Genomic DNA, 25780 nt, shown 5'->3' with positions numbered 1-25780 from the left:
AGCCATCTCCACTGATGATTATTAGAATTATCCAATTAGAAGAAAGGAAAAGGCCCAAGTGCCAAAATAAAGAGAAAACAATCATTTTAATCGATATAACAGGACTATAAAACTGCCCTTAATTTTTTTGACTCACCAATATTAAATATTTAAACTAAGATATAGGCCTCGATGAATATAATTCATTATCAAGTACTTAAGATTGTACTACCTTACTTTGACAGACTCAATTTAATGAGAGTTTGCAGCTTCTACTCTTTTTAATATATTTTTGTCATATAATTTATCTATGACTATGCATTATAATTACACGTTTTACGATTCCCTGAAAATGGGCAGAAGTATTTAAGAGTCATTATGAGAATGTTCACACGTAACTCTCTTCTGTACTTAACTTTGATGGAAATCCTTGAAATTTATGATATTTTTTTTCAGAACATACACTTATTTGATTACAATGGAATATATATATTTTTTAAAGTAAATTTTAAAAAAGTTCAGCTGGAATGGCAAAAATCAGATTAGAATGAAGTGAAACGTTATCAATATAATTCATCTTCTTATACGCTAGTATTTTTATTTATAGAAAACAGCAGCAACTGAAGCACAATCCAATCATAATTGAAGTGAGGAAAAAAGCATGAATTTAAATCTTCCACAGAAACCAGTAAAGCACAGACGTATCTAAATTTTATTGTCTTCTAAGGTTACAAGCATAGAGCAATACTAGATTTAGAGTATGCAAACCACCATATATATAAGCAAAGCCAAACTGTGCTGTAAGGTTCAGGGATTGAGTGGGGTTTTTTTTTCCCTCCACCATGTTGTACAACTACATAAATGGGAATTATTTCTATGATGTGAGAGTTTTGTCCTTTATCACAGAATGGAACCTACAGAGAATATCTGTAGCTCAAGGTTGATCTGTGGAGTCCTTGGTGCAGAGCCTCTGAACTTGGTTGTAAACTGGAAAATATTCAATTACCCAGTGAGGTAATGTCATCGGTGCTAGTAACTGGGGGTGGGGGGTGGGTATGGTCCCTGTTTACTCTTAAGAATAATCTGTTGTTACAAAAATGTTGTCTCAAAAAAATAAAGGCAGCCAGGTTAGCTTAGTTACTAGGTAGAATAATAGAGCCTTGATATACCTGAGGTGATCAGCTCGGAGGCTTCTAGCAAGCGTAGCCCTGTATGGCAGTCAAAAATAGCGCCCTGGAGAGCTTCCTGATAGGTTAATTGCTTTTTTGTCTTAGGGCACATCAGGCTTTTTATGTAGAATTTATCGTCTTGAGTTTTTGTGGCAGTAACAGCATCAATTAGGCCATTCTTGATGGCATCCTCCATTGACAACCTGGAATGAGATTTGGGATCTATCAGCCCGCCCGTCAAATGCTGATATTCCAAGCAGCGAGTGCCGACTTCTTTGTCTAGAAGGTTTTTGTGTATTGCTTCGGCGACTGAGAGAATACTGTTTGATAAAGGGTGCTTAATGCCAGTGAAGACCAATTCACACTGCTGAAGGTGTTTGGCGCACGCCTCGTCAATTAACTCCCTTTGCAAGGCCTCTGCCAGTGGGTATCTCTTTCCCGTCAAGGGATCAATGACCCCTCCTGTGCAGACTTGAGCCTCCAGGCACCTCAGCGCTGTGTTCCTGTCCACCAGGTTCTTGCGAGAAGCTTTTACAATAGTCATTCTTTCATTTGTCTCCGGCAGCCAGACCCCTGCAATGGGACTGTGGAGGTCGGTATGCGGCTTGGAATTGGTCAACAAAATGTCGCCAAGCTCACTAGCCGTAAGGTGCCCTTCCTTGTATTTACTGACCGACCCTCTGTCTATTTTGCCAGAAATTAAGGCCTCATCAATATTGAACTGCAGCCCCGTTTTCAGGTCCGACAGAACAAAGTAAGAGTTTCCACTGGCGTCAAAGCACGTGGACTCCTTCCACTGAAATTCCTGGCCGGAAAGCTCAAGGTACGTGGTTTTGTCTATCAGGGACTTTTTATACGCCTCGTAGGAAGTCATTTCCGCACCGGTGCTAATGTCAACCACGGATACCTTATGAATCTTTTCTGCAGATGGGGTGCTGATTTTCCGCTCCCCAACCGGAAGCAGGAAGCATTTGCTAGCTACATCAAGCACACACAATTTCAGCAAGTCGTTGTAATACATGGCTTGCCTGTTATTGGGATTCTCAAAGCTTTTTCTGTTACTAGAAGGTTCGTGTAAATATTTCAGCATTGTGTTGTTCAGCAAGCCTAGCTCGACTGCCGTCTCAGGAAGAATACGGACGCTTCTGACGGGGTCAATGACCCCGCCAGTGGCAATCTGAGCCTCGAGAATGTTTTTGCCTTTTTGCCTTTCTAAGATTCTACTTTCCACTGCTTGGTAAACAGACAGCCTTTTCCCAGAAAACAGATAACCTAAAACTGCCTTTTCTGCCTCCAGAAGCCTAGTTTTCCATTCATAATCTACCAGTCCGCTTATGACTGATTCATCCACTGAGAATTTTTTACCAGTTATGGGATCAATGATAAAACCTGTGGCGACCTGGGCTTCTAACAACGACAGAACTGATGTTTTATCAATCACTCTTTGTTTAGCTGCAGAAGCAAGAGAGATCTTGTTTTTGCTAGCCTCTATGTACAGCCCGGCTATGGCAGTAGGCTTTGTTAAAAAAATCTCAAGGTCTCTTTGCACCTCAGCAACGGCCTTCTTTCCTGAGTGGAGCTGTCCAGCTGTGGTCAAGTCTAGAAGCTTAACTTCAATCAGCTGCCTGGCATTTACTTCCTCTCGGAGGCCTTGAAATGTTATCTTATCGTATTCAGTAGGAATCTCCTTCGCTTGCTTCTCCTCTAAGGCAGTACTGTTCTTTGAAACATCTTCACTCCTAAACCCTTCTGATGCTCTGAATCCCTCAAGAAGTCTTCCTTCATTACCAAATGTCTTGCCATTTTCTTGATTATATGTAGAAGCTTCAGCATGTAAACCATACTGCTTGCTGTTCACTATCTGTAAACAGGAATTTTATTTTATTTTAACATTGTGAAGGATATTATCTTTAGAAAGCAACATCGCATCATTACAGTAAGTGGGAGGGAGGAATGCAGAACACAAACAAGCATGGGCCCGTTTATTAGTACTGACAAAACACAGAAGCTGCCTGAGCAGGAAAGCTGAATGGAAACACAGAAAAACAATAGGAAAAAGAAAGAACATGCTTTGGTGCATACAATTTAAACAATTGCAATTTGGTGATCATTACTCCAACTAATAGCAGGGGTGGGTTTCTCGCCCCGTTCCAACCGGTTCGGTTGGAACGGGGCCGGCGGCGTCCTCGTGCATGCGCGTGGTGCACGCATGCGTACTAGCGTCTGCGCGACGCTCCAGCTGCTCCTGGAGGATCGCGCAGGCGCTGTATGCGTCCTGCGCATGCGTGGAAGCGCAGAACTCGTCAAAACCGGGTAAGGACCGCGGGCGTGCGTGCGCGCCCTTCGCCGTTCCCGGAAGTTACTTACTTCTGGGTTCGCCGACCAACCGGTTCGCAGGGACCGCCGCGAACCGGTTGAAACCCACCCCTGGCTAATAGGTATGTGTCATGACCCACAATGGCCGGATTGTAGCCAAAACTGGTCATTGGTGTGCCCAAGGGAAAGTCATCTTTTACAAATGTACAAAAAAAAATCTATTTAAAAAAAATCTAAAAGGACAAAAATACAAGCTTAGTGAAGGATGATTGTGCCACACAACAGAAGTGACAACTGGAAGAGAGGGAAAGCATGCAGGGGGTTGGGAAGGGATTAGTAGGGAATCCTGAATATAATTTTTTTGTAGGAAGGGACATTTTTCTTGCAAATCTCATAATGTAGATGGTGTTTTGAATTGTGCCCATTTATCTTTACAATAACATATACACATTTAACATTGTTGGCCAGACGTGTAGGTGGAACGTACATCTAAATAAATATGTTTTTTTTCTACGGATCTGATACCATCTTTTAAATAAATGGAGAACCTTCAGAAGAAGAAAAGAAAAGTGCTAAAGAATGCTTAAAGGCAGAAAGTACAAGCCATAAATATCAAATTGTATGGTGTACCTCCAGAGGATGCAGTGGTTTCCCTAATCCAATTTCATAACTTTCTTCGTGTCGTGAACTGAGTAATTTGCCATCTCTCAAATGATCTATTTCTGATAACTTTGTGGCAGATTTGTTGTTATCAATGCTGATTTCAAATTGCGTGCTTGTTTGGGAAACATACTCCGAATACGATTGTTGGTTTACTCCACTTCCCAAAGAGTGAGCGATTCCAGACATCTGGAATGGCTTTTCCCGTGGCAATGGATCGGTGGAAACCATTTGCAATTTCTGAGCTAGTAGCTGGTCAGATTTACAACCTGCGCTGCTTATCTCGGTTTGCCTTCTTCTTAATAAAGGAGATGTATTTGTACACACTTTACGTTGTTCAAAATCTCTCAAAGAGGCATCTCCCAAGTAGCCATAGTCAAGTCCTTTCAACCCAAAGTCCAACTGGACGTTCTTTTTGTTGATCTCATTCTGAAACAAACGCAACTGATTACAGTGCTCCCTTTTCTGCAGATCTAGCTGGTGCTTCAAGTGCTCCATTGTTCGTTTCTGCATTTGGAATTCCTCTTCCAGCTTGCGGTACTTCTGCAAATGTTCCATTTCTGCATGTTTCCCTTGCTGTAGCTGGTCACGGCATTTTTGAAGCCTGTTCTGCAAATCTTCGATCTGGATCTGATACATTCTGATGTTTTCTTGAGCCATGTGCTTCTCTTGCTGCAAACTGATGCATTCCATCCTTATGCCTGAAATGTCGTTTTCAGCCATGTTGTGCGATTCCAAGAGTTTGTCGAATTTCTTCTTAAACTCTTCGGCAGAGTGCTTAAATTTAATTGACTCTTCCTGGAGCGACGCCATCTTTTTGCGCGCCGCTTGCTCATCTAAAGTCTTCTGGTGGAAATCGTCTTGCAGTTTCTTTATCTTATTGTTGAGTTCTTGAATGTGAGCTTGCTGTTGCTGGATTTTCGTCTCATTCATTTTAATTTCCATAGCGAACGTACTCACCTGGGTGTTCAGGTTTCTTAGCTCCATCTCAGTGTTCATGTTATAAGTGATATCCCTGTCGCATTTCTGTTTATACTCATTAATTACGTCTTTGGCATTGACCAACTCATCTTCTAATCTCTTGATTTTATCCAGGTGCTCTTGCTCAATTATGATCTGCTTGTGCAGCTCTTCATTTGTAACACGGAGCTGGTCCTTGAAGCTATCAACCAAAGCTTTTAATTCGTCATTTTTCCGGTCAATAATCTGCCTCTCCAGAACTATCCTCTCTGATTCAGTGTGCACTTCAGTCATCATGAGTTTGGTTTCACTATTCCACCTGGTAAGCTCCTCCACCTTCTGCTTTAATTTTTCAACCAAGTGATTACTGTCGGCTAAGTCATCTTTCAGCCTTTGAACGGCCAGCTGGCTCTCTTTTTCTTCTCTTGTTTTTTGAAGCAACTGCTCCTGCAGTTTTCTAAAATGCTCCTGCAGATTGCTGGCTTCCCCTTTGCAGGATATCGTTCTCTGTTCAGCTATCATTTTCTCTTGCTGAAGAGAGGCAATCTGCGAACGCAGCTGCTGAGCGATGATTTCGATTTCTGTGTGCGCCCTTGTCAATTCCTCCAGCTCCCTCTTTAGCTGGGCCTTTTCCTTCTGAAGCGACCTGAGGTCTTCTTGATAATTCATGTTAATTCTTTTAAGCTCCATGGATTCCTGCATTACGTCTTCGGCTTTGCCTGTGGCCTTCTGCAGCTGCTTGTCAAGTTCTTTTAGTTGTTCCAAGTAACCTTGCTCAACCAGCTCTTTTTGGTCCAGCTCTATTTTAAGGCATCGGAGAGAATGATTGGCTTCGTCCAGTTTCTCTTTCAGCAAGCGAGCTTTTTCTTCGGAGGACGCATTCTGTAGCTCAAGCTCGTGAAGCTCGTATTTTAAATCCTTAATTATTTTTTCGGACTTCCTATTGGCCGCCGTTAGTTCGTCTACTATCTGTTGGAATTCGTCTACGTTCTTTATGTCATGCTTTTCCCTGAAAACGTCCGAGCAAGTTTCTCTTCCGATGATAGTAATTTGCCTTCTGATGTCAGTTATCTCCTTTTCCCTGAACTTGTTTTTCACCGAACTGCCTTGCAGCTCCAGATCACGTTCCATTTCCTTAATGAGTTTCATCAGCTTCTCCTCTTCGGCTGTTTTCTTCTTCAGCTCTTCCATCAAAGCCTTCTTCTGCTGCTCCAGGTCCTGGAGGCTTGTGTCTTTCCTTCTTAAGTGTTCTTCAAAGGTTTTTCGAATCATGTTGCTTTCTTCAAGCTGAATTCTGAAAGCCCGAAGGTTTTCTTCAACCGCGTTTCTTTGAACCTCAGCTTTCAGAGTGAGCTGTTTCACGCGTTCTAACTCCTGTTCGGCGGCTTCTTTCTCTTTAAGGACATCCTCTAATTCCATGGAAATTCGCTTCGCTTCTTGCTCAGCCTTAGCCTTCTGAAGACAAATCTCTTCGTTTTTCTTCCTCTGCTTCTTCAATTCCCTTTCTGCATCTTCTTTGGCCTTGGGGACTTCTTCCTCCAGCAGCAGCTTCTGCCTCCTTATCTCCTCCAGAGCCTTCTCAAGTTCACTTATTCTTGCCATGAGTTTCTTGTTCTCATTCAACACTGCTTTCTGCTGTTCTTCCAAGTTAGAAAATTCCCCACGCACAAGGGCCTCCTTGCTTTTCAAGGTCTTAAAAGTAAAAGAAAGAAGTATTACCGTTTGTTTTACTACAGTACTGAAACGTATTGAAATAAAGTTAACGCATGGTTGCAAATACTTACACTATTACCTACAGCGTATTTCAGCGACACAGACTGCTGACCACCACCACCACTGTCCCACTCAGAAAGACACCACAAGAGGAAAGAAAAAAGCTGCAGTTCCACCAACTGATGTCCTCAAGAAGAATTCTCTGCTCATTCAGGACAAGAGCTGTTCAAGGATTGGAAGTTTCTGCCCCAAAGCAGACTTGCATGTGTCTCTGCTCGAAAGCTAAAGTGGAATAACTTCTCAGCAATATACATCATGCAAGAGGGGGGGGAAAAGCATTTTGGCATGTTAGGGTTAGTTGAATACGAAAAGAAACGTTTTAGTGCATAGGACAATTCTTGACTCGGTTTGAAAATACTTTCATAAACGTGATGGCCCCAAAAGATGATTTAGTTAGGGAAGAAGCATATCCTTCTACTATAATAATCGTTATTTAAATCCATGTAGTAATTTTTTGTCAGTTTTTTTTTCTTTATCCAAATGAAAACAGAAGAACCTTAGTCTAAAATTGTACAGCATTTTTTTTTCCATATAGCAATAGCAGTTAGACTTCTATACCGCTTCATAGGGCTTTCAGCCCTCTCTAAGCGGTTTACAGAGTCAGCATATTGCCCCCAACAATCCGGGTCCTCATTTCACCCACCTCGGAAGGATGGAAGGCTGAGTCAACCCTGAGCCGGTGAGATTTGAACAGCCAAACTGCAGAACTGCAGTCAGCTGAAGTAGCCTGCAGTGCTGCATTTAACCACTGCGCCACCTCGGCTCTTCATATAGTTGAGTATTTATACTAGCACACAGGTACCAGTTGGAATGGGATTTTTCGTCTCCTACCCTTGGCCGCGCCTCCTTCTCCGCCAGCATTCCTTCTCGGGGGATTTTTCTCTGGTTTTTCTCCTTGGCTGACACTCCCACCCACCTATTCGCCCTGGCCAATGGGCCGTAGCCCTTCTGTCCCACACGCTTTGGCACGTCCCATTCACCGAAGTATGGTTCGTCCTCAGCGGTTAACTTTCCCGGGCAGCGGGAAATAATACAATACAATAATACAATAGCAGAGTTGGAAGGGACCTTGGAGGTCTTCTAGTCCAACCCCCTGCCTAGGCAGGAAACCCTATACCATTTCAGAGAAATGGCTATCCAACATCTTCTTAAAGACTTCCAGTGTTGGGGCGTTCACAACTTCTGGAGGCAAGTTGTTCCACTGATTAATTGTTCTAACTATCAGGAAATTTCTCCTCAGTTCTAAGTTGCTTCTCTCCTTGATTAGTTTCCACCCAATGCTTCTTGTTCTACCCTCAGGTGCCTTGGGAAACCCAAGCTACACGTTTCCAGCTACACATTTTAAAATGGAGAATGGCTGCTGCTATTTATTTCCCCAACTCCCAACCCCATAAATAAATTTGGCATATTTCCTATGCCAAATTATCCCCCCGAAAGTGACAACAAAGATATTTAAAATACCAGTTTACTGACTCTCTAGAACCAATAAACATGAAGTATGCTAAAAAGTTACAGTGGATGATTCCTGTATATTCTTCTCACGATGACAATAAAGAGAATAAAAGAATCCGCTGAATTGGTCCAATCAATTGTTTACAGAACAGTATTTGTTTTTCTGGAAAGTGGCTAAGCAAACTATTAAGTCAAAACTGGACATTCTGACTTGTTAATGAGAGATTGGGCTTCTCATTATCTGACAGAAATATATATGAAAAGACAGATCGTCAATTCCTTCTGCCTCTTTTAAGAATGCAATACAATTTATCTTTCATATAACTTTACATAAAGGAGCTAGTTTTATGGATTGTTCTGTACCTGGAGATTTCTATGAAGACCCAACACCATGGAAAAGTGTTTTAGCAACTTACAGGTGAAAAGAAACATATCAAGTCGGTTAAGAAGTTTTAAAATCAGAATTATTAAAAAGCCAGCAGGGCACACAAAATGCATATAATATGCATTTATTACACCCATTTCAGTACTACTGCCTGTAAATAACATAAAGCCAATTAAAAGAAATGTGAGTGTTACATTTTCATCTAAAAGCATAAGTGCAAGTTTATTGTTCTACTGTTGTTTGATAATGTCTATTGGCTTACCTCTTCCTCCTCCAACCTTTTCAAAGAGTCACCCGCAAACTTTATATACTGAGTCATCAAGGTTACCAAGGCCGTGTAGCGTGTTCGTAAATCCATAAACTAAAAGGAAAGAGAGGAATAGCTGAAAATATGACAAATAAAGAATGCTGAAAGAAAGGAAAGGTGTTTTGTGATCAAGCTTCAGAAATGTATACTACATCTGTTAAGTCATAAGAAAAAGGGATTCAGGAGCCAATGTAACAAAACTTTGGAATAGAATCGCCTTCTATCTGTCTTGGGTGGCCTCAAGTAAATACTGCAGATGATCTCAGGGATGAAAGATGAGCAATCATTGCCTCATGATGGTTAGCCTTGGTGGCATAGTGGTTAAAATGCAGTCAGTGGTGGGATTCAAATAATTTAACAACCGGTTCTCTGCCATAATGACCAGCTGGGTCGGCATAGCTCGGTGGTCATGTGACAATGTGGCTGTGACCAATTCATGTCGATGGGCGCTTCGCCTTAGCTGTTACAATGGTAATAAGGGTTAACCGGAGAGGCAGTTTCTGTAAGGAGAGCAATAAAGATGAGGCTAGAAACAACACCAGAATTTTTCCTTCCTGACTTCCTTACAGGATTAGCCCTGTAAAGTGGGAAAAAACAAAAGGAGATTTCTTCCAACAACCAGTTCTCTGCCCTAATGACCAGCTGGGTAGGCGTGGCTCGGTAGTCATGTGACAATGTGGCTGTAGCCAACTCACGTCGATGGGCGCTTCGCCTTAGCTGTTACAATGGTAATAAGGGTTAACCGGAGAGGCAGTTTCTGTAAGAAGAGCAATAAAGATGAGGCTAGAAACAACACCAGAATTTTTCCTTCCTGCCTTCCTTACAGGATTAGCCCTGTAAAGTGGGGGGGAAAAAATAAAATAAGATTTCTTCCAACAACCCGTTCTCCGAACTGCTTAGAAAGTTACGAACCGGTTCTCCCGAATAGGTGCGAGCCGGCTGAATCCCATCACTGAATGCAGCATTGAAAGTCAACTCGCCCTCTTTATCATTCAGTACAGCAGAAAAGGAGATTTAAGATTCTAAAGGCACAATTTGCATTAACTCATTTCTATGAACCAGCGACACATGAACTGGGATATCTCAAACAATGTTCATTTTCTGGGCCCGTGATGGTGAACCTATAGCATGTGTGTGCCACAGGTGGCACATAGAGCTCTCTCTGCAAGGCATGTGAGCCATTGCCCAAGCCAAGCTCCACTGCGCATGTGCGCGGGCCTCCTGCCAGCCAGCTGGTTTTCGGGTCTCTGCCACGGATAGGCATGAAAGCTGGCTGGGTGACCTTGGACTAGTAATTCTCTCTCAGCCTGACCATTTCATTGGGTTATGGTTGTGCAGAAAACAGAAGGTAGGAAGTTGTATAACTATATAAAATAAAGATGGGGTGTAAATCTGACTACTAAATAAACACTGCATATCTGAATTATTTAGAAATGGGATAGATAGCAATAGCAATAGCAGTTAGACTTGTATACTGCTTCATAGGGCTTTCAGCCCTCTCTAAGCAGTTTACAGAGTCAGCATATTGCCCCCAACAACAATCCGGGTCCTCATTTTACCCACCTCGGAAGGATGGAAGGCTGAGTCAACCCAGAGCCGGTGAGATTTGAACAGCCGAACTGCAGAACTGCAGTCAGCTGAAGTAGCCTGCAGTGCTGCATTTAACCACTGCGCCACCTCGGCTCTTTTGCAGATCATTTGCAAAAAACTAAACTTTAAAAAATTGTCATTTAAAAAATCCTCACTGATCTTGATCAACTCTATTCTTAATCATTTTGATGTCCTGACTCCCAGTTTTCTTAGGGATTAGATGTTAATGAATGAAAAAATGTCGAAAAGGAACTGTTGTTGCAATACATCTGGAGGGGAATCAGTTTAAGGAACGATGCTTTGCACAGTAATTACTATTCGCTAATAATTATAGCTGTATTTGGCAGAAATGACAACAGTTCTTGAACGAGGCAGGCTATGATCTATCTGAAATAATTTCACCCAAGTGTTTAGGTTTATTCATTCCAGTTTCAAGAATAATGATTATTTTGGGCATAGCTTGATTCATACATGCTGCTTAATTAGCTTCCAGTACTGAAAAATGATAAATGCAAATTACTTTGGTTTTTATAGGGAATTTCTTCTTCTCAGTAGAAGAAAAGGTTTGCTAATAGACACATGTGTGCAGTGTCTTTGTGTGCATGTTCGAGCAATAGAGCCGAGGTGGCGCAGTGGTTAGAGTGCAGTGCTGCAGGCCACTTCAGCCGACTGCTATCTGCAGTTCAGCAGTTCAAATCTCACCGGCTAAAGGTTGACTCAGCCTTCCATCTTTCCGAGGTGGCTATCTGCAATCTCATGTTGGGGGGGAAAAAACAAACCCTGATCTACTCTATATGTCAAAGACCTCACTGACAGACAATGGTGAGATGAACATCTTCAAAACATGCCCTGATGTCTTTTTTCGGCTGCAAGGATAACTTCCTTCATCTGGCTTCTGTTTAGCTTCTATTTACCACTTTTGTATAACTTTGTTTAATGGCTCTCCTTTTTCCTACCTCTGTCATTTAATGTTTTAAATGAAGGTTCCCCTGTGAAGGCTAAGTCTGAAAACACATAAATAGCATATAAGTAACTGGTTAAACAAACAGCCCACCTCTTGTATAATGAAATCAGAGGAGCTCTGCATCCTTCTGCGTTTCACAGGTGATTTCTGCTGGGAATCAACCATGGCTCTGTATGTCATTGTTTGCAACTCATAATCCTACCAAAAAAAAGAGATGAGGTGAATGGGTTATCATATGTTTCATACTAACTACTAAGTACTATGTTACTTAGTAAGGTCTGAGCAACTCCTCTTGAACTCTAGTTGACAGAGTTGAGGAGAAACAGCTTCCGTCACGCCACTGCATATTGCTTTGATAATATAAAAAATGTTTCCTCAGGATGAGGATGGTCATCTTTGCAACACCAATGAAGATCCCTACGGCAGTGTTTTTCAACCACTGTGCCGTGGCACACTAGTGTGCCGTGACATAGTGTAAGGTGTGCCGTGGGAGAATTACTTTATATATAGTCAATATAGGCACAGAGTTAAATTTTTTTAACATTTTCTAATGGTGGTGTGCCTCGTGATTTTTTTCATGAAAAAAGTGTGCCTTTGCACAAAAAAGGTTGAAAAACACTGCGGAACTGGGATAGGAGCCATAGGACAGGAGAAAGTAGTCTCAAATTTCCAGGCAACAACTACGACAAAAAGACAACTGTGACTGTTTAATACATTTAGTTCTTGACTTACACCACAATTGGGACTAGAATTTCCTTTGCTAAGTAAGATATAGTTGTTAAAAGTGAGTCGTATAGTTATAGTTTAGTTATAGTTATAGTTTTATTGATTTGTATGCCGCCCACTCCCGAAGGACTCCGGGCGGCTTACAATAAAACAAGGGAGGGGGGAATAATACACAAACAACATTAAAATATACAACAATCACAATCTCCGGGGGCTGGATATATCAAAGGCCCCCCCAGCCTGCTGGAGCAGCCAGGACTTAACAGCTTTGCGGAAGTCCGGGAGGGTAGTAAGGGTCCGGATCTCCACGGGGAGGTCGTTCCAAAGGGCTGGAGCTGCAACAGAGAAGGCTCTCCCCCGGGGAGTTGCCAGCCGACATTGGCTGGCAGATGGAATCCGGAGGAGACCTAACCTGTGTGATTGAATCGGTCTATGGGAGGTGATCGGTTTTACAACTTTTGCCACATTTGTTAGGAGAACCAGTGCAGTTATTAAGTGAATCAAGTGGTGTTAAGTGAATCTGGCTTCTCCCACTGACTTTGCCTGCCAGAAACTGGCTGGGAAAGTTGCTAATAGAAATCATGTAACCCCCAGGACACTGAAGCCATTGTAAATACATGCTGGATGCCAAGCGCCCAAATTTTGACCAAGTAATTTTGGGGATGTTGTGACGATCATAAGTCACTTTTTTTCAGTGACGTAACTTCAAACAGTCGCTAAACAAACGGTGTCAAGTCAAGAGCTATCTGTACGCACAATTATTTTCACTTTAATAAGTAAACACACACAATTGCAGGTTTACCTTCACTGCAGTTGAATACTGTTCTGAGTATTTCTGACATTCATCTAGTTTGTTTTGTTTCATCTCTATTTCAGACACCAGCATCTATAAAATAAGTAGTGGCACTCAATATTCAATAATGCTTTTAAAAATATATATATTTTAAGGCATACATTTTCTAACCGCTTCCTTCTAAATAACTTAAGTAAACCAATAGAGAAAAGCACTACGTTGCTTAGATCTGCTGAATCTATTTCTTTTATCTGTTAAGAATCACATATGCTATCAAATTATATGCTGAGAATACAATACAGCATTTAAAATGAGACTCTTTTAAATAGTTGACATGAGCATTGCTATTTAGCTGAACTGGACTTTGAAAATGCAGGATAAGAAGAGTATTGAGGCCTTTGCTCTTGGGTGTTGGAGAAGACTCCTAAAACTACCATGGACAGCCACGAAAACAAACCAGGAGATCTTCAACCAAATCAACACATTCTTACTTGAGGCACAAATGACCAGAATCAAATTATTATGCAGAAGACCTAGCAATCTGGAAAAGACTCTAAGGCTGAGAAACGTGACCCGACAAATGCGCGCACGACAAAAGCGCGCCGACGAAACAGCGGCATGAAAACCGCAACACCCACAACAGCGCGCCCACAACAGCGCGCCGACAGAAACACGATTTAAGTTAAGGTAAGGGTTAGGTTCAGGGTGAGTTTCAGGGTTAGTTTTAGGGTTAGTTTTAGGGTTAGTTTTAGGGTTAGGTTCAGGGTTAGGGTTAGAGCGCACTTCTGTCGGCGCGCTGTTGTCACCGCGGTTTCGTCGGGCGTGCTTTTGTCGGGCGCGCATTTGTCGGGGAACCGCTGAGAAAGACTGAAAGAGGAGAGAAGAGGATGGATTCAGCTACAGTGACGATAACAATGAGTTCACTGTGGGAAGACCTAAAAGATCAGGTTAGGAACAAATCTATGTGGTCACTAGGAGTAAAAAAAAAAAATCACTGAAGGGCGCACAATCAATTAGTGGAGCTGAATTATTAATTTGGTTCATTTAAGTGATGTTGCAGGACTTTTATTGATTGTACCTTTTGCTCATTTAACTGTTTCGCCAGAGCTCTACTGTTCTGGGGAGGGTTTTCCTGAAATTTTTGCTGTGTTTCTTCAACTTGCTTGATCCAGTTATCCAATGCACCATAAGTATCTCTGTAGTACTTTAGTGATTTATTGATAGTCTCCAGGTCACGCAACCTATAGTTGATATGAGAGCCATTCAGAAATGAACAAATGGTTATTTTAATGCAACGCTGCAGTAGCTACTTTTCATAAAGATGTAATAATACTTGGCGCATATTCTCCAGTTGCACAACACCTTAAGATAAATCATATTATTTCCTTCGTGTAAATAGATTGTTATTAACATGGGGCTGAAACTGAGAATTTGTGCTTGCCGGAGTTCACTAGTAAATTCATGGCAAAAGAAAAAGGAAGGAGGGAATGTAGGAGAGAAGGAAGAGGGGAAGGAAGGAAGGAGGAAAGGAAGGGGGAAAGGAAGGAGAGAAGGAGAAAAGAAAGGAGGGAAGGAAGGAAGGAGGGAAGGAAGGAGGGAAGGAGAGAAGGAGGGAAGGGGAAGGAGGGAGGGAAGGAAGGGGAGTAGGAGAGAAGAAACGAGGGAAGGAAAGAGGGAGGGAGGGAAGAAGAAGTAGGACCATTGTAAGATAAGATGGATCTATGGGATGATAAAAAAACAATCTTCAAGTATATTGTCAACTGTAGGGAAAAATTGTTATAAATACATATTATTAATAACAGTTATGAGATCATATAATTGTGTATGTATATATGAAATTGATAAAATAAAATAAATCAAAGTCAAAAAAATATGGATGTGATAGAGATCAAAAAAATAAAAAAAATAAAAAAATAAAATTGCCATTCATCAATTAAAAAAAAAGAAAAGAAAAGAAAAGAAAAATGCTGGTCAGTTATCTTTCATTAAGTATTTTTCTCAGGATTAATATAGAGGAACTACAAAACTAGTAAAACAATATTTTGACATTTCCGTGAAAACTTAACTTCTACAAGTGAGCCAACATTATCAAGAAATTATCTTCTGTAAGAGATATATACTAAGGAACGGGACATCTTTCCATAAGGACTAAAAGCAATATAGTGATCCTTATTCTGTTTTTTGGGGGAGGCCTCTGCTTGTCCCTTGTTTGAAATGCCAGGCAGTAAATAACTTCAAATATAAACAGGAATAATTACAAACTTTAAAATTATCTCGCAGTTCTGAACCACCACCGCTGGAGGGCTATTCTCTGAACTTATTTCTCATTAGGTATATTCCCAAACTGCAGTGTGTGGAAACCAGGAATAAACAGTCAATATTTCTTCACGCGTTCACTTGAAGTTCATTGTAGAAAACACTATTCTGTCATTTATATCACACTGTATTGCAAAAGAGTACAGGGCAAGAGCCAAGGTGGCGCAGTGGTTAAATGCAGCACTGCAGGCTACTTCAGCTGACTGCTAGTTCTGCAGTTCGGCGGTTCAAATCTCACCGGCTCAGGGTTGACTCAGCCTTCCATCCTTCCGAGGTGGGTAAAATGAGGACCCGGATTGTTGTTGGGGGCAATATGCTGACTCTGTAAACCGCTTAGAGAGGGCTGAAAGCCCTATGAAGTGGTATATAAGTCTAACTGCTATTGCTATATACCTCTGTTTCCAACACAAAGATATAAAAAACATTAACTGCTAAGGAATAGTAGGCAATAATTTAGTGTCATGCTAAATGCAACTGAACTAAAATGATAGGTATAATTAGTGGGGCTGTATGGTGCTTTGGATTAAAAAAAAAACCTGGTGCTATAGTGGGAGCAGGGACACTCATGTAGTATCCATCTCCAACTCACCAGAACAGTTGCATTATTTTTCCCCAGGATCACATGGCTGACCAGGAAAATAGATGTTTAGGGAATTTCAGGTAGGTACACTACACTCATAAAAATTGTGGGGAAAGCCACAAAACCACTATTGCCTACAGTGATTTCCATTTCAATTTCAGGGCCTCCAGATTGACTAATTCAGTCTAGCTGTTTATTACAGAATACAATTAATTTTGAAACCAGTATTTCAAACGTAAAGCCACAAATTACTTTTAATTAACGTCTACTCCACTTTTATACTCTAAAAAACCTGTCACCTTGAAAATGTAATAGATTATTAAATTTATTTATTACTCAATAAATAAGTTTCCTTACTCCTCTATTTCTTACCCAATTCATGAACTGACTCTCAGCTTTATTCTAATAAATGGCAGGCCCAAATGCTTTAAGCCCAAGTTTGACCTTGTATCACCGTAGGGGGGGAAAAGGGGCAATGATGAATCCTCTCCCTGACACTTTTTTACTCAAAAGAAAGTCAAGTGGCCTGGGAGGAAAGTGATATGAGGAAAAGAGCAAGTACAGCAGAGGTGGGTTCCTACCAGTTCGCACCTATTCGGTTCATCAAATCTACCGAACCGGTTAGAAGAGGTTCCACCAGTGGACCCGGAAAGCAGGCCACACCTACAGAAGAGGTCCCAAAATTTTTTGAAACCCACAACTGGTCCTTGGATATGATTATTCTCCACTATCATGCTCCTATTTATAAAACTCAGTGCCTCTGTGAAAGGTAAGGATGACTACTGCGTTTGTGGTGCAATCAGAACATTGCGTGTGTTGAAGTTGTTTTAACGCAATCCAAAGATGCCTTTAAAAAACAAGTTTACATCATATTATTAGGCATGCCACTGCTGTGTTTGAGGTAATTTAAGGTGGTTCTGACAAGTGTCGTCGGCATCTTCATATCCGGTCACATGGGTGGCAAGCCACTCCCATCCGGTCACATGGGCGGCAAGCCACTCCCACAAAGGAGGCCACACCCACAGAGTAGGTTCGAACAATTTTTAAAACCCACCACTGAAGTACAGACAACTTCAGATTTTACAGATAGGCAGATCTACTGCTATCCTGCAAACTATTTTGAGTTGACTATTTTGTCACATTCTTTCCAATGTTATTTCTATCAAAGTGATGCCTTCCAAATTAATGGCAGCTAACCATAGTCGGTCTCATCAATTCACAATTGACACACTACGGTATCATGCAATGAGATTGTTTTATACTCACTTTGTTGAGTTTAGTCTCGTCAACACAATTTTTAAAAAGAAAATACTAACCTGTTTTCAATCTGAGAATGAACATTTTGCCACCTCTCAGTTAACTGATCTGCTTTCTCTTTGTGCCAGTCAAAGTCAAGATCGCGTTCCTTGTGTGTCTTAAACATCTGATCACTAACTGCTTTGGCTTTCTGGAGTTCATCTTCTAAGGCATGGAATACTTCTCTTTTTTCGTCAACTTCGGATCTCCATTGCTAATGAATAAAGTATGTGATGACAAAACAGATAATATTGTCAGATTCAGGTTCCAAACCCAATCCTTCCCAGATGTACACGCCCCTCTTGCAGAAGTCAACGCAGGAACTAATGCCGGAGAACATTATGGTGAGCTTGGCAGGCTGGATTGCTGCCAGGGCTTATCTGTGCTGGATTGCTGCCCAAGCTTGTCTGTGCCACTTTGCTGCCAAGGACCTGTCTGTCTGTTAATTAAATGCCGTAACTTATCTTTGGCTCGGAGTGTGTGTTGGTGTGGGACGAGGGGGGTCAGACCACATATATACCAATACCAAATTAATATCCATATTCATACCTTCAGTGTACCCATCAGGTTCTCAATATTGCTCTTGTCAGCAGTTAATGGGTCTTCCTCACAAAGTTTAGTCTCATATTGTTTTACTAGAGCTTCAGCTCCTTGAGTGTTTTTGAGCACCAAATTTACAGTTTTTAACCTGAAACAAATAAAACATGTGCTACTAATAACCTCTAAAAATAGCAATAAAGTTTTCAAAATATTTTAATACAATAACTGAATCCAATTTAATTCTATCCTTTTGAAAGAAGAAACCTGCCTTTCAATATTAACATTTCCACACAGCTATTTCCATGGCTAATAAATATTGTTGCAATAAAGACGATCGTGTGCAATGAAAGGCCTTACTTACTTTTCTATGTAAATGGAAGACATGGAATACACCTGATTCATGTTCTGAATTACAAGATTAAGCTCAGATCGCAGAGTTGGGACCGAAGGGGAACCAGCAGCTTGGCTGAAGAAATCGTTGCATTTATCTGTGATTGTTTCCAAATCATCTTTTAGTCGATCCAGCTCCTTTTTCAGCTTCTACAGAAAAAAAAAGAGTGAGGCTTATTTCACCTACAATAAAGGGTTTTCACAAATCATGCTCTTAAACTAAAGAAAGAGCATGAACTGAAATCCCAAAGAATCAGCAATAGCATATTGCTAGACTTGAACCCACTTCTTGGAGGATTGATTAACACCTCCCTCCCTGCCAGCTTATTCCTTCCTTGTTTGTATTAAGGCTATTGTGTTGGTTAGTTGGTTAAGGTGCCCATAATATTTTTTTGCAAGTATTTGTAAATGTAAGCAACAGCATGTTACATTTCTTATGTTCATGTGGCTGAAAGCCTAAATCTTTTTTTCTCCCTAATTAGACATCTATCTCTAAGTCAACACTAATTTCTGATGTAATGGGCTGTAGGTGTCCAACATTTTGGCTTACTCAGAGGAATTGTCTTCAGCCTTTAGAGTTAATGGGTTCACTGACAAATGCGCAATAGACATATGCGCGCCGACAAAACCGCGATGGACAAGTGAGCGCCGTCAAAATCGCTAATTGATTTTCAACAATAGCGCGACGACAAATGGGCTGAGGATGGAAGGCTGAGTCGACCTTTGAGCCGGTGAGATTTGAACCGCTGAACTGCAGATAACAGTCAGCTGAAGTGGCTGCAGTACAGCACTCTAACCACTGCGCCACCTCGGCTTCTGAGATGTATAAGTGAAAGATTACCTGTATTGTATTTCATATGAATGTTGATGGTGCAGAGAATAATTCTATTTATTCTCCCAGGGGATTCTGATTCCAATCTATAACAATTTGCACTTATTCTGAATATTTAAAAAAAAAACTCAACAGATGTAGCTTTATTCAATTAATTTAATGCAATACGTCGTTTGAACTTGATTACGATAAGGTCCAAAAAAGGTAGTTTTCATCAGCAAATTGAGAAGAGTTACCTCTTGTTCAGAGATACGGAACACACTTTCAGGGAGATCATCCCTCTCCAGAGGAGTTCGAATTTGTCTAATCAAACGATCTTCACAATTCTCCAATCGGAGTCTGATGTTCCGAACTTCTGAGATGTATAAATTATAAACAGATTCTTCGTGTTCCTCTGTTGAAACCAATGCACACATGTAAGTTAAGGCGACTGATTTTATTATTTTTTGCATCTGCTACCATGAGATATTCTACAATTCAAGTTTCAAAGTTCAGAAATATAACTCTCCTTGAAACCCAAAAATTAATGTGCAACCAACTGTTCTGGATGGTGATAATGAGAAATACTGGATGTGATAATAATGTGGTGTGAAAGGAAGGATTGGTGTTATGTGTTTCTTGTTTCTAGCCTTTTCTACCACCTTTAAAATATCTTTTCTGTTTGACAGAAATAAAGTCATCTTGAATTTCGGGTATCACAAATTTTCCAGAAATGTTAACATTACAGAAAAACAGGTTGCTTAAGAATTAATCTTTATATGTAAATAATGTTACTTCTTTTAAATGTTCTTAAGGATTAATCTTTATATGTAAATAATGTTACTTCTTTTAAATGTTCTTAAGGATTAATCTTTATATGTAAATAATGTTACTTCTTTTAAATGTTCTTAAGAATTAATCTTTATATATAAATAATGTTACATCTTTTAAATGTTCTTATTCTTAGCTTTTTTTATAAATCCAAGCAATTTCTTCTAAAACGGATTATCATATTAAATATAGTGCTATAATTCTATTTGCATTGGTACTGTTTAATTGGATTGACTAAGCTTGGTTCATATTAAGGCCATAGTAATGAATCCGTTATCCCTTATTTCAACATAGCATATCATTATCCTATAGAATGACCTAAATTCATTTTAATTCGTTATAATCTGCTACTTTATTCTGTTCTGTATCGTTAGCAATCTGAATAAAAAATTACAATATATCCACCCAGCTTTTTAGAATTATGTAGGCATTTGAAACTTGATTATTGAATATTTTAAGAATAGAGCTATTTACACATAGAAGAATGAATGTTCAAAAATTTTGATAGGCAAATATGTTACTCAAACATGGATATTATTTTTAAAGAGAACAGTAGATACATTTTTCCTAGTAATTTATATTGGCAGTCTAACAGTATATGTAATACAGCACTACACAAAGTTTTAATTCCACGTGAGCCTGCTAAAGTAATAAACTGTTCTCCAACAATATTAATATATTCCAGTATTCATTTTAGACCTTCAAATAAAATCAGAATGCATATTACTCAAATGAGAGCACTTATGCAGAAGTGCCAAACTTTTCTTCCACATCCATATCAGAGGTGGGATTCAGCAGGTTCTGACCAGTTCTGGAGAACCAGTAGCAGAAATTTTGAGTAGTTCGGAGAACCGGTGAATAGCACCTCTGACTGGCACCACGCCCATCTATTCTCTGCCTCCCGAGTCACAGCTGATTGGGAGGAAATGGGGATTTTGCAGTAACCTTCCCCTGGAGTGGGGCAGGAATGGAGATTTTACAGTATCCTTCCCCTGCCACACCCACCAAGCCACATCCACCAAGCCAAGCCAAGCCATGCCCACCAAACCACACCTACAGAACCTGTAGGGGGAAAAAAATTGAATCCCACCACTGATCCACATATAGAAAGTGGACCAATAATAATGAAAAGGAAGTAAGCTGTAAGCCAATGGAAGGGGTCATTTTCTTCTCTTTCAAGTATGATTTTATCCTGATCTTAGAAGCAGCATCCCGCTTTTACACACATAAATCAGGTGTGCAACCTATTTACAGCTAGTTGACTTGAATGAATAATTGATCACACGACAAGAAAACCTGGAAAGAGAAGATGCAGAAGACGGTGGTCCCTCTTTTCTCTTACTGGAAACGAGAATCTTCAATTTTGCAATGGGGCTGCTATGATCCAATTAAAGCAGTGTAGCTGACATGTACAAAGCTGAAAATATCGCACCTAAAGTAACACATCTGTCAGCCTCTGCTTTGCTGCTGCTTCGGCTGCCATGAAACGGGGAGGGAGGGCATGGTATTTGGGAGGGGTTACTAATTGTGCTGGAGGAAGATTCTGGAGTTTCTGCTGCCTGTCGGACTACGCATGCGGAGGAGGTTCCCGCCAAGGCCAACGGCACCGACATTCCATCTTGGTGATGCCTTTCGAAGTTATCTCACACCTGACACTTAGGAGAATTATGATTGGACTGTAACTGGGATGCCAAGGGGTGGGGAATGGGTTATTTTATATATCAATTGCTTTCGCGCCTAAATAATCAGACTTCGCTTTGCTACGCCTCTAATCATTTATAATTAGTAAAAGTACACTTGATGTCTACCTATGGAGTCTCGTGGTCTTCTTATCTAATTACTCAATGAAGAGGTGCTGACAACATCACATCAAGCAATTTATTACGGTCTCCTTTTTGGGATGATTAATATACTTACCTCTCTCAGCAGACTTAAGGAGCTCTTGGTAGTACTGCTTGCATACATTCACTTCCCTTTCCAACTGGGCAATATCAGCAACTGAGAAGATTTTGGACTCCTGGCTGTCTTCCAAGAAGTCATCAAAACGAGACTGCAAGTTGCTTAAAACCTGCTGATGTTCACCTGGCAAGAGTGTTTTGATCTAGAAAATGTTTTAAAATTGGAGTCAAATTTAAAATCTTTCCAACAATCGGTAACATTCCTTCCCCTTCCATGATATAAACGTAAATAGCAATAGCAATAGCAGTTAGACTTATATACCGCTTCATAGGGCTTTCAGCCCTCTCTAAGCGGTTTACAGAGTCAGCATATCGCCCCCAACAATCCGGATCCTCATTTTACCCACCTCGGAAGGATGGAAGGCTGAGTCAACCCTGAGCCGGTGAAATTTGAACCGCCGAGCTGCAGAACTAGCAGTCAGCTGAAGTGGCCTGCAGTACTGAACTCTACCCACTGCGCCACCTCGGCTCTCCGTAAAGCACGGACTGTTCTTAAAACCCTCATTCCTAAAGCCCTTAACCCATCAGTTACTGAAATTTTGACTCAATAAGCCCAGGAAGTACGGAAATCAGAAGATGCGGGCAGTTCAAATGGGTATAAAGATTTGTTTCAAGCTTAAGCTCTCTAAAGAATCTGAACTACTAACAGCCAAAATAAATTGGCGGTAGGTAAGAGTCAATGGAAGTCAAGGTGGGCTGGATTTAGCTCTTTTGTGGGTGGGAATGGACTCAATAGCAATTAGACTTATATACCGCTTCATAGGGCTTTCAGCCCTCTCTAAGCGGTTTACAGAGTCAGCATATCGCCCCCACGGTCTGGGTCCTCATTTCACCCACCTCGGAAGGATGGAAGGCTGAGTCAACCCTGAGCCGGTGAGATTAGAACCGCTGAACTGCAGATAACAGTCAGCTGAAGTGGCCTGCAGTATTGCACCCTAACCACTGCGCCACCTCGGCTCAAGACTGATGTCATGCTTGACCCCTCCCTTGGGCTCAGTCTGGTCATCTCCTACAGGTAGGTGCCTCTCAGGGATACAATACCTACAGTATATACATACAGTGTTCAAGGACAAACATCCACGGAACCACATCTACTGGATATTGTCACAGGTCAGAATTTCTTTAACAGTTTTATGGCAAATTCCAATATAATATTGGTACTTCTTTAGCATCGTGTCTGTTGTGGCCCACCAGCAGCCAATAGAGCTGGCAGCAGAGTCGGAAAGTGACAGGTTTGGGGAGGAATATGGGCCAGTCCTGGAGGCTGGGGAAGGCTCAGACAAGGGCTCTGCATTAGAGGCAGAGATGGGGCCCAGGCCGTCCTGTTCCCAGCGTGCGCATGCACAGAGTTGCCAGAAGAAAAGAACAGCTAAGAAATCAGAGTCGACTTGGGAGTAAAGCCACAGGTGGACAGTGAATGGCCCCTCTCAAAGGAAATAAAAGAGGAGCGAAATGGGAGAGGGCTTTTGCAGAAAACAATTCTTTCGTTCGTTCGTTCGTTTCAGGAGTGTGAAGATCTGTCCGTGAATCTCAGAGACTCTGTGCCAAGTCTTTCCTTGCGCAGCATTGCATTTGGAAAATATTTACATGGTTGCTTTCCAAGCTAGATAAGGTCTGTGGTCATACATTCACCTTTGAAAGACTGTTTACCCGGCCTTTGACGATTGTGAATGAGAGGAATTCATATTCGTTTAATAAAAGGGGTTTTTGTCGGAACCAGGAATCCGTTTCGTACTTTTTGAGGAAGCCTAGATTAAGACAGTATCTGCTCTATAAAATATGAAGCTCTTCCCAATCTTTGCCTATCTTTGTAATGGTAAAATACAAATTCTTCCTTTTAAGGCCATATTGCTGAAAAAGTGAATGGTAGGTTGGGGAGAGGGGAACTAACTGGATATTGAAATGAGAGTTGGAATACATGAAGAACTTACCGAAGCCACATTACTCGCTCGAACAGTTTCAATTTCAGTTGTTAAATAGTGCCAAGAAACCACACTCTTCAGATTTATGTGCGACTCATGCCACAGAGCTAGGACATTCTGATATTGCTGCTCAATTCTGAAATGCATAAATCGTAAGGTGGATTAAGTAAGCAGTACCTGCAGAGTCTTAAGAATATACTGGTAACAAATTCCCTCGCCGCATGATGTTGATGCCACGTGACGTCTCACGAAGTTTTTCTGCCTTCACGGAACTAAGATCGTGACACGACAAAACCGCGCTCATCAAAATAGCGGTGATAAAATCGCGTCGCTAAAGCCGCGACGTCATCACCACGCGTCATCATCGCCGCGACAACAGCGCGGCAACAGAAGGGCGCTTTAAAACGGCGCCGCGGCAGAAAGCCGATTTCAATTAAGGTAAGGGTTAGGATTAGGTTTAGGGGTTTGTTTTAGGGTTAGGTTTAGGGTTAGGTTTAGGTTTAGAGTTAGGTTTAGGGTTAGGTTTAGGGTTAGGGTTAGAGTTAGGTTTAGGGTTAGGTTTAGGGTACTGAGTGCTTGGGAATGCGCGGATTTGCCCTCCGCGATTATGTCATCGCGGTAGGGTCGCGTTTTTCCTTAGCGCTTCGAACGGCGCGAATTAGTCTTCGCGCTTATGTCTCCGCGGATAAGGGCTTCGCGGATTTGTGGTGGAACCAACTAAGATGGCCATGGCCTGAGCGTGACGCATACGGCTCATGGGCCGCCAGTTTGATACCCCTACCCTAGTCTGAATACATTTTGCGGAATTTTAAAAACCAAGCGACATTAATATGGGTTCGGGGTGTGTGTGTTTGTGTGTGTGTATGTATTTTGCACAAATTCCTACCTATTTGCGGTGTCTATGGCTTCTTTGTTGGGAGGAGGGATGGTAAAACAGACGGAGGGAACCATGGCCTCGTTGCCACTTGGGCTGATCACTTTCCATTTTGCTCGATGAGAGTTGGTTGCCAGGACACATTCGTCATCCTTGTAAATGGTTATCTAGTTGTGAACAGGAAATCGGAAGAGCTGAATGAGGCTTTCTCAAAGCATCTCCGTCAACAATTGATGCAACAACAAAAAAGGTGACCAAAAAGAACAAAGTAAAATTGATTCAGCCCCCGACTGTGGCAATAAGCTCTGTGGGGTGACGGGGAGACCTCCGGGAGTTTGTGATCACAACCCAGGCCAGGGTCTTTTTCCTTCCCCCCCCCCCCCCCCCGTAACTGATCGAAGATGGCAAAAGCTTCCAACCTCAATCTGCCGATAGTCACAGATGGCCTTAATTGGGATGGACGTTTTGAGGGGGTTTTCGGGATTCCTCGGCTTTAGCTGAACTATTGTCTTTGCTCTGCCCACCAGTCCCGCCACGGTGCTCTTGTACTGAAGGAGCTGTTCTTTTTCTTCCTAGATGCCAATTGAAAGAGGAAATGTTAAACACATTAAGCAATCTTTTCTTCGAAGTGTCTTAAGCTTTCTTGGGTCTGCCCCCCACCCCCACCCCCCGTCCCCTCCCAGTTTGGTTTCTTTTCATAAGAGAACAATTGGGTACATTTTGACAGCTTTTTCCAAATTGATGATTTGCAGATTTGATGAGGTTATTTCCATTCTCAGGGTTCTCATATGGCTGGAATACCAGGAACTGTTGTTGCAAGACATCTGGAGGGGAACCAGTTTCAGGAACGATGCTTTGCGCAGTAATTACTATTCGCTAATAATTATAGTTGTATTTGGCAGAAATGACAACAGTTCTTGAACGAGGCAGGCTATGATCTATCTGAAATAATTTCACCCAAGCGTTTAGGTTTATTCGTTCCAGTTTCAAGAATAACGGTTATTTTGGGCATAGCTTGATTCATACATGCTGCTTAATTAGCTTCCAATACTGGAAAATGATAAATGCAAATTACTTTGGTTTTTATAGGGAATTTCTTCTTCTCAGTAGAAGAAAAGGTTTGCTAATAGACACATGTGTGCAGTGTCTTTGTGTGTATGTTCGAGCAATAGAGCCGAGGTGGTGCAG

General features: G+C 41.4%; 1 protein-coding gene across 9 annotated transcripts in view; it reads right to left on the bottom strand.

Annotated features, from left to right (window-relative positions):
• Positions 1 to 25780, bottom strand: part of DST (dystonin) — a 410298-nt gene that overhangs the window by 175396 nt on the left and 209122 nt on the right. For 5 of the 9 annotated variants that reach the window (XM_087718941.1, XM_087718943.1, XM_087718942.1 and 2 more), the window contains 12 exons: positions 25012 to 25164; positions 24605 to 24759; positions 23728 to 23854; positions 21756 to 21939; positions 19265 to 19422; positions 18168 to 18346; positions 17816 to 17954; positions 17287 to 17480; positions 14153 to 14315; positions 13084 to 13167; positions 11646 to 11753; positions 8957 to 9055 (listed from right to left, as the gene is read on the bottom strand). In XM_087718941.1, coding sequence (XP_087575067.1) covers positions 8957 to 9055; positions 11646 to 11753; positions 13084 to 13167; positions 14153 to 14315; positions 17287 to 17480; positions 17816 to 17954; positions 18168 to 18346; positions 19265 to 19422; positions 21756 to 21939; positions 23728 to 23854; positions 24605 to 24759; positions 25012 to 25164 — 1743 coding nt within the window. Of the gene's footprint in view, positions 1 to 440; positions 3010 to 4094; positions 6777 to 8956; positions 9056 to 11645; positions 11754 to 13083; positions 13168 to 14152; positions 14316 to 17286; positions 17481 to 17815; positions 17955 to 18167; positions 18347 to 19264; positions 19423 to 21755; positions 21940 to 23727; positions 23855 to 24604; positions 24760 to 25011; positions 25165 to 25780 lie in introns of those variants that run through there. The other 4 variants (XM_087718947.1, XM_087718939.1, XM_087718940.1 and 1 more) reach the window with 2 other exon arrangements.

The sequence above is a fragment of the Thamnophis sirtalis genome, unplaced genomic scaffold (genome assembly GCF_051295495.1).
Source record: "Thamnophis sirtalis isolate CommonGarterSnake01/CBP01778 unplaced genomic scaffold, rThaSir2_p1.2 scaffold_6, whole genome shotgun sequence".
NCBI lineage: Eukaryota > Metazoa > Chordata > Lepidosauria > Squamata > Natricidae > Thamnophis > Thamnophis sirtalis.
This window is presented reverse-complemented; position numbering and strand designations above follow the sequence as displayed.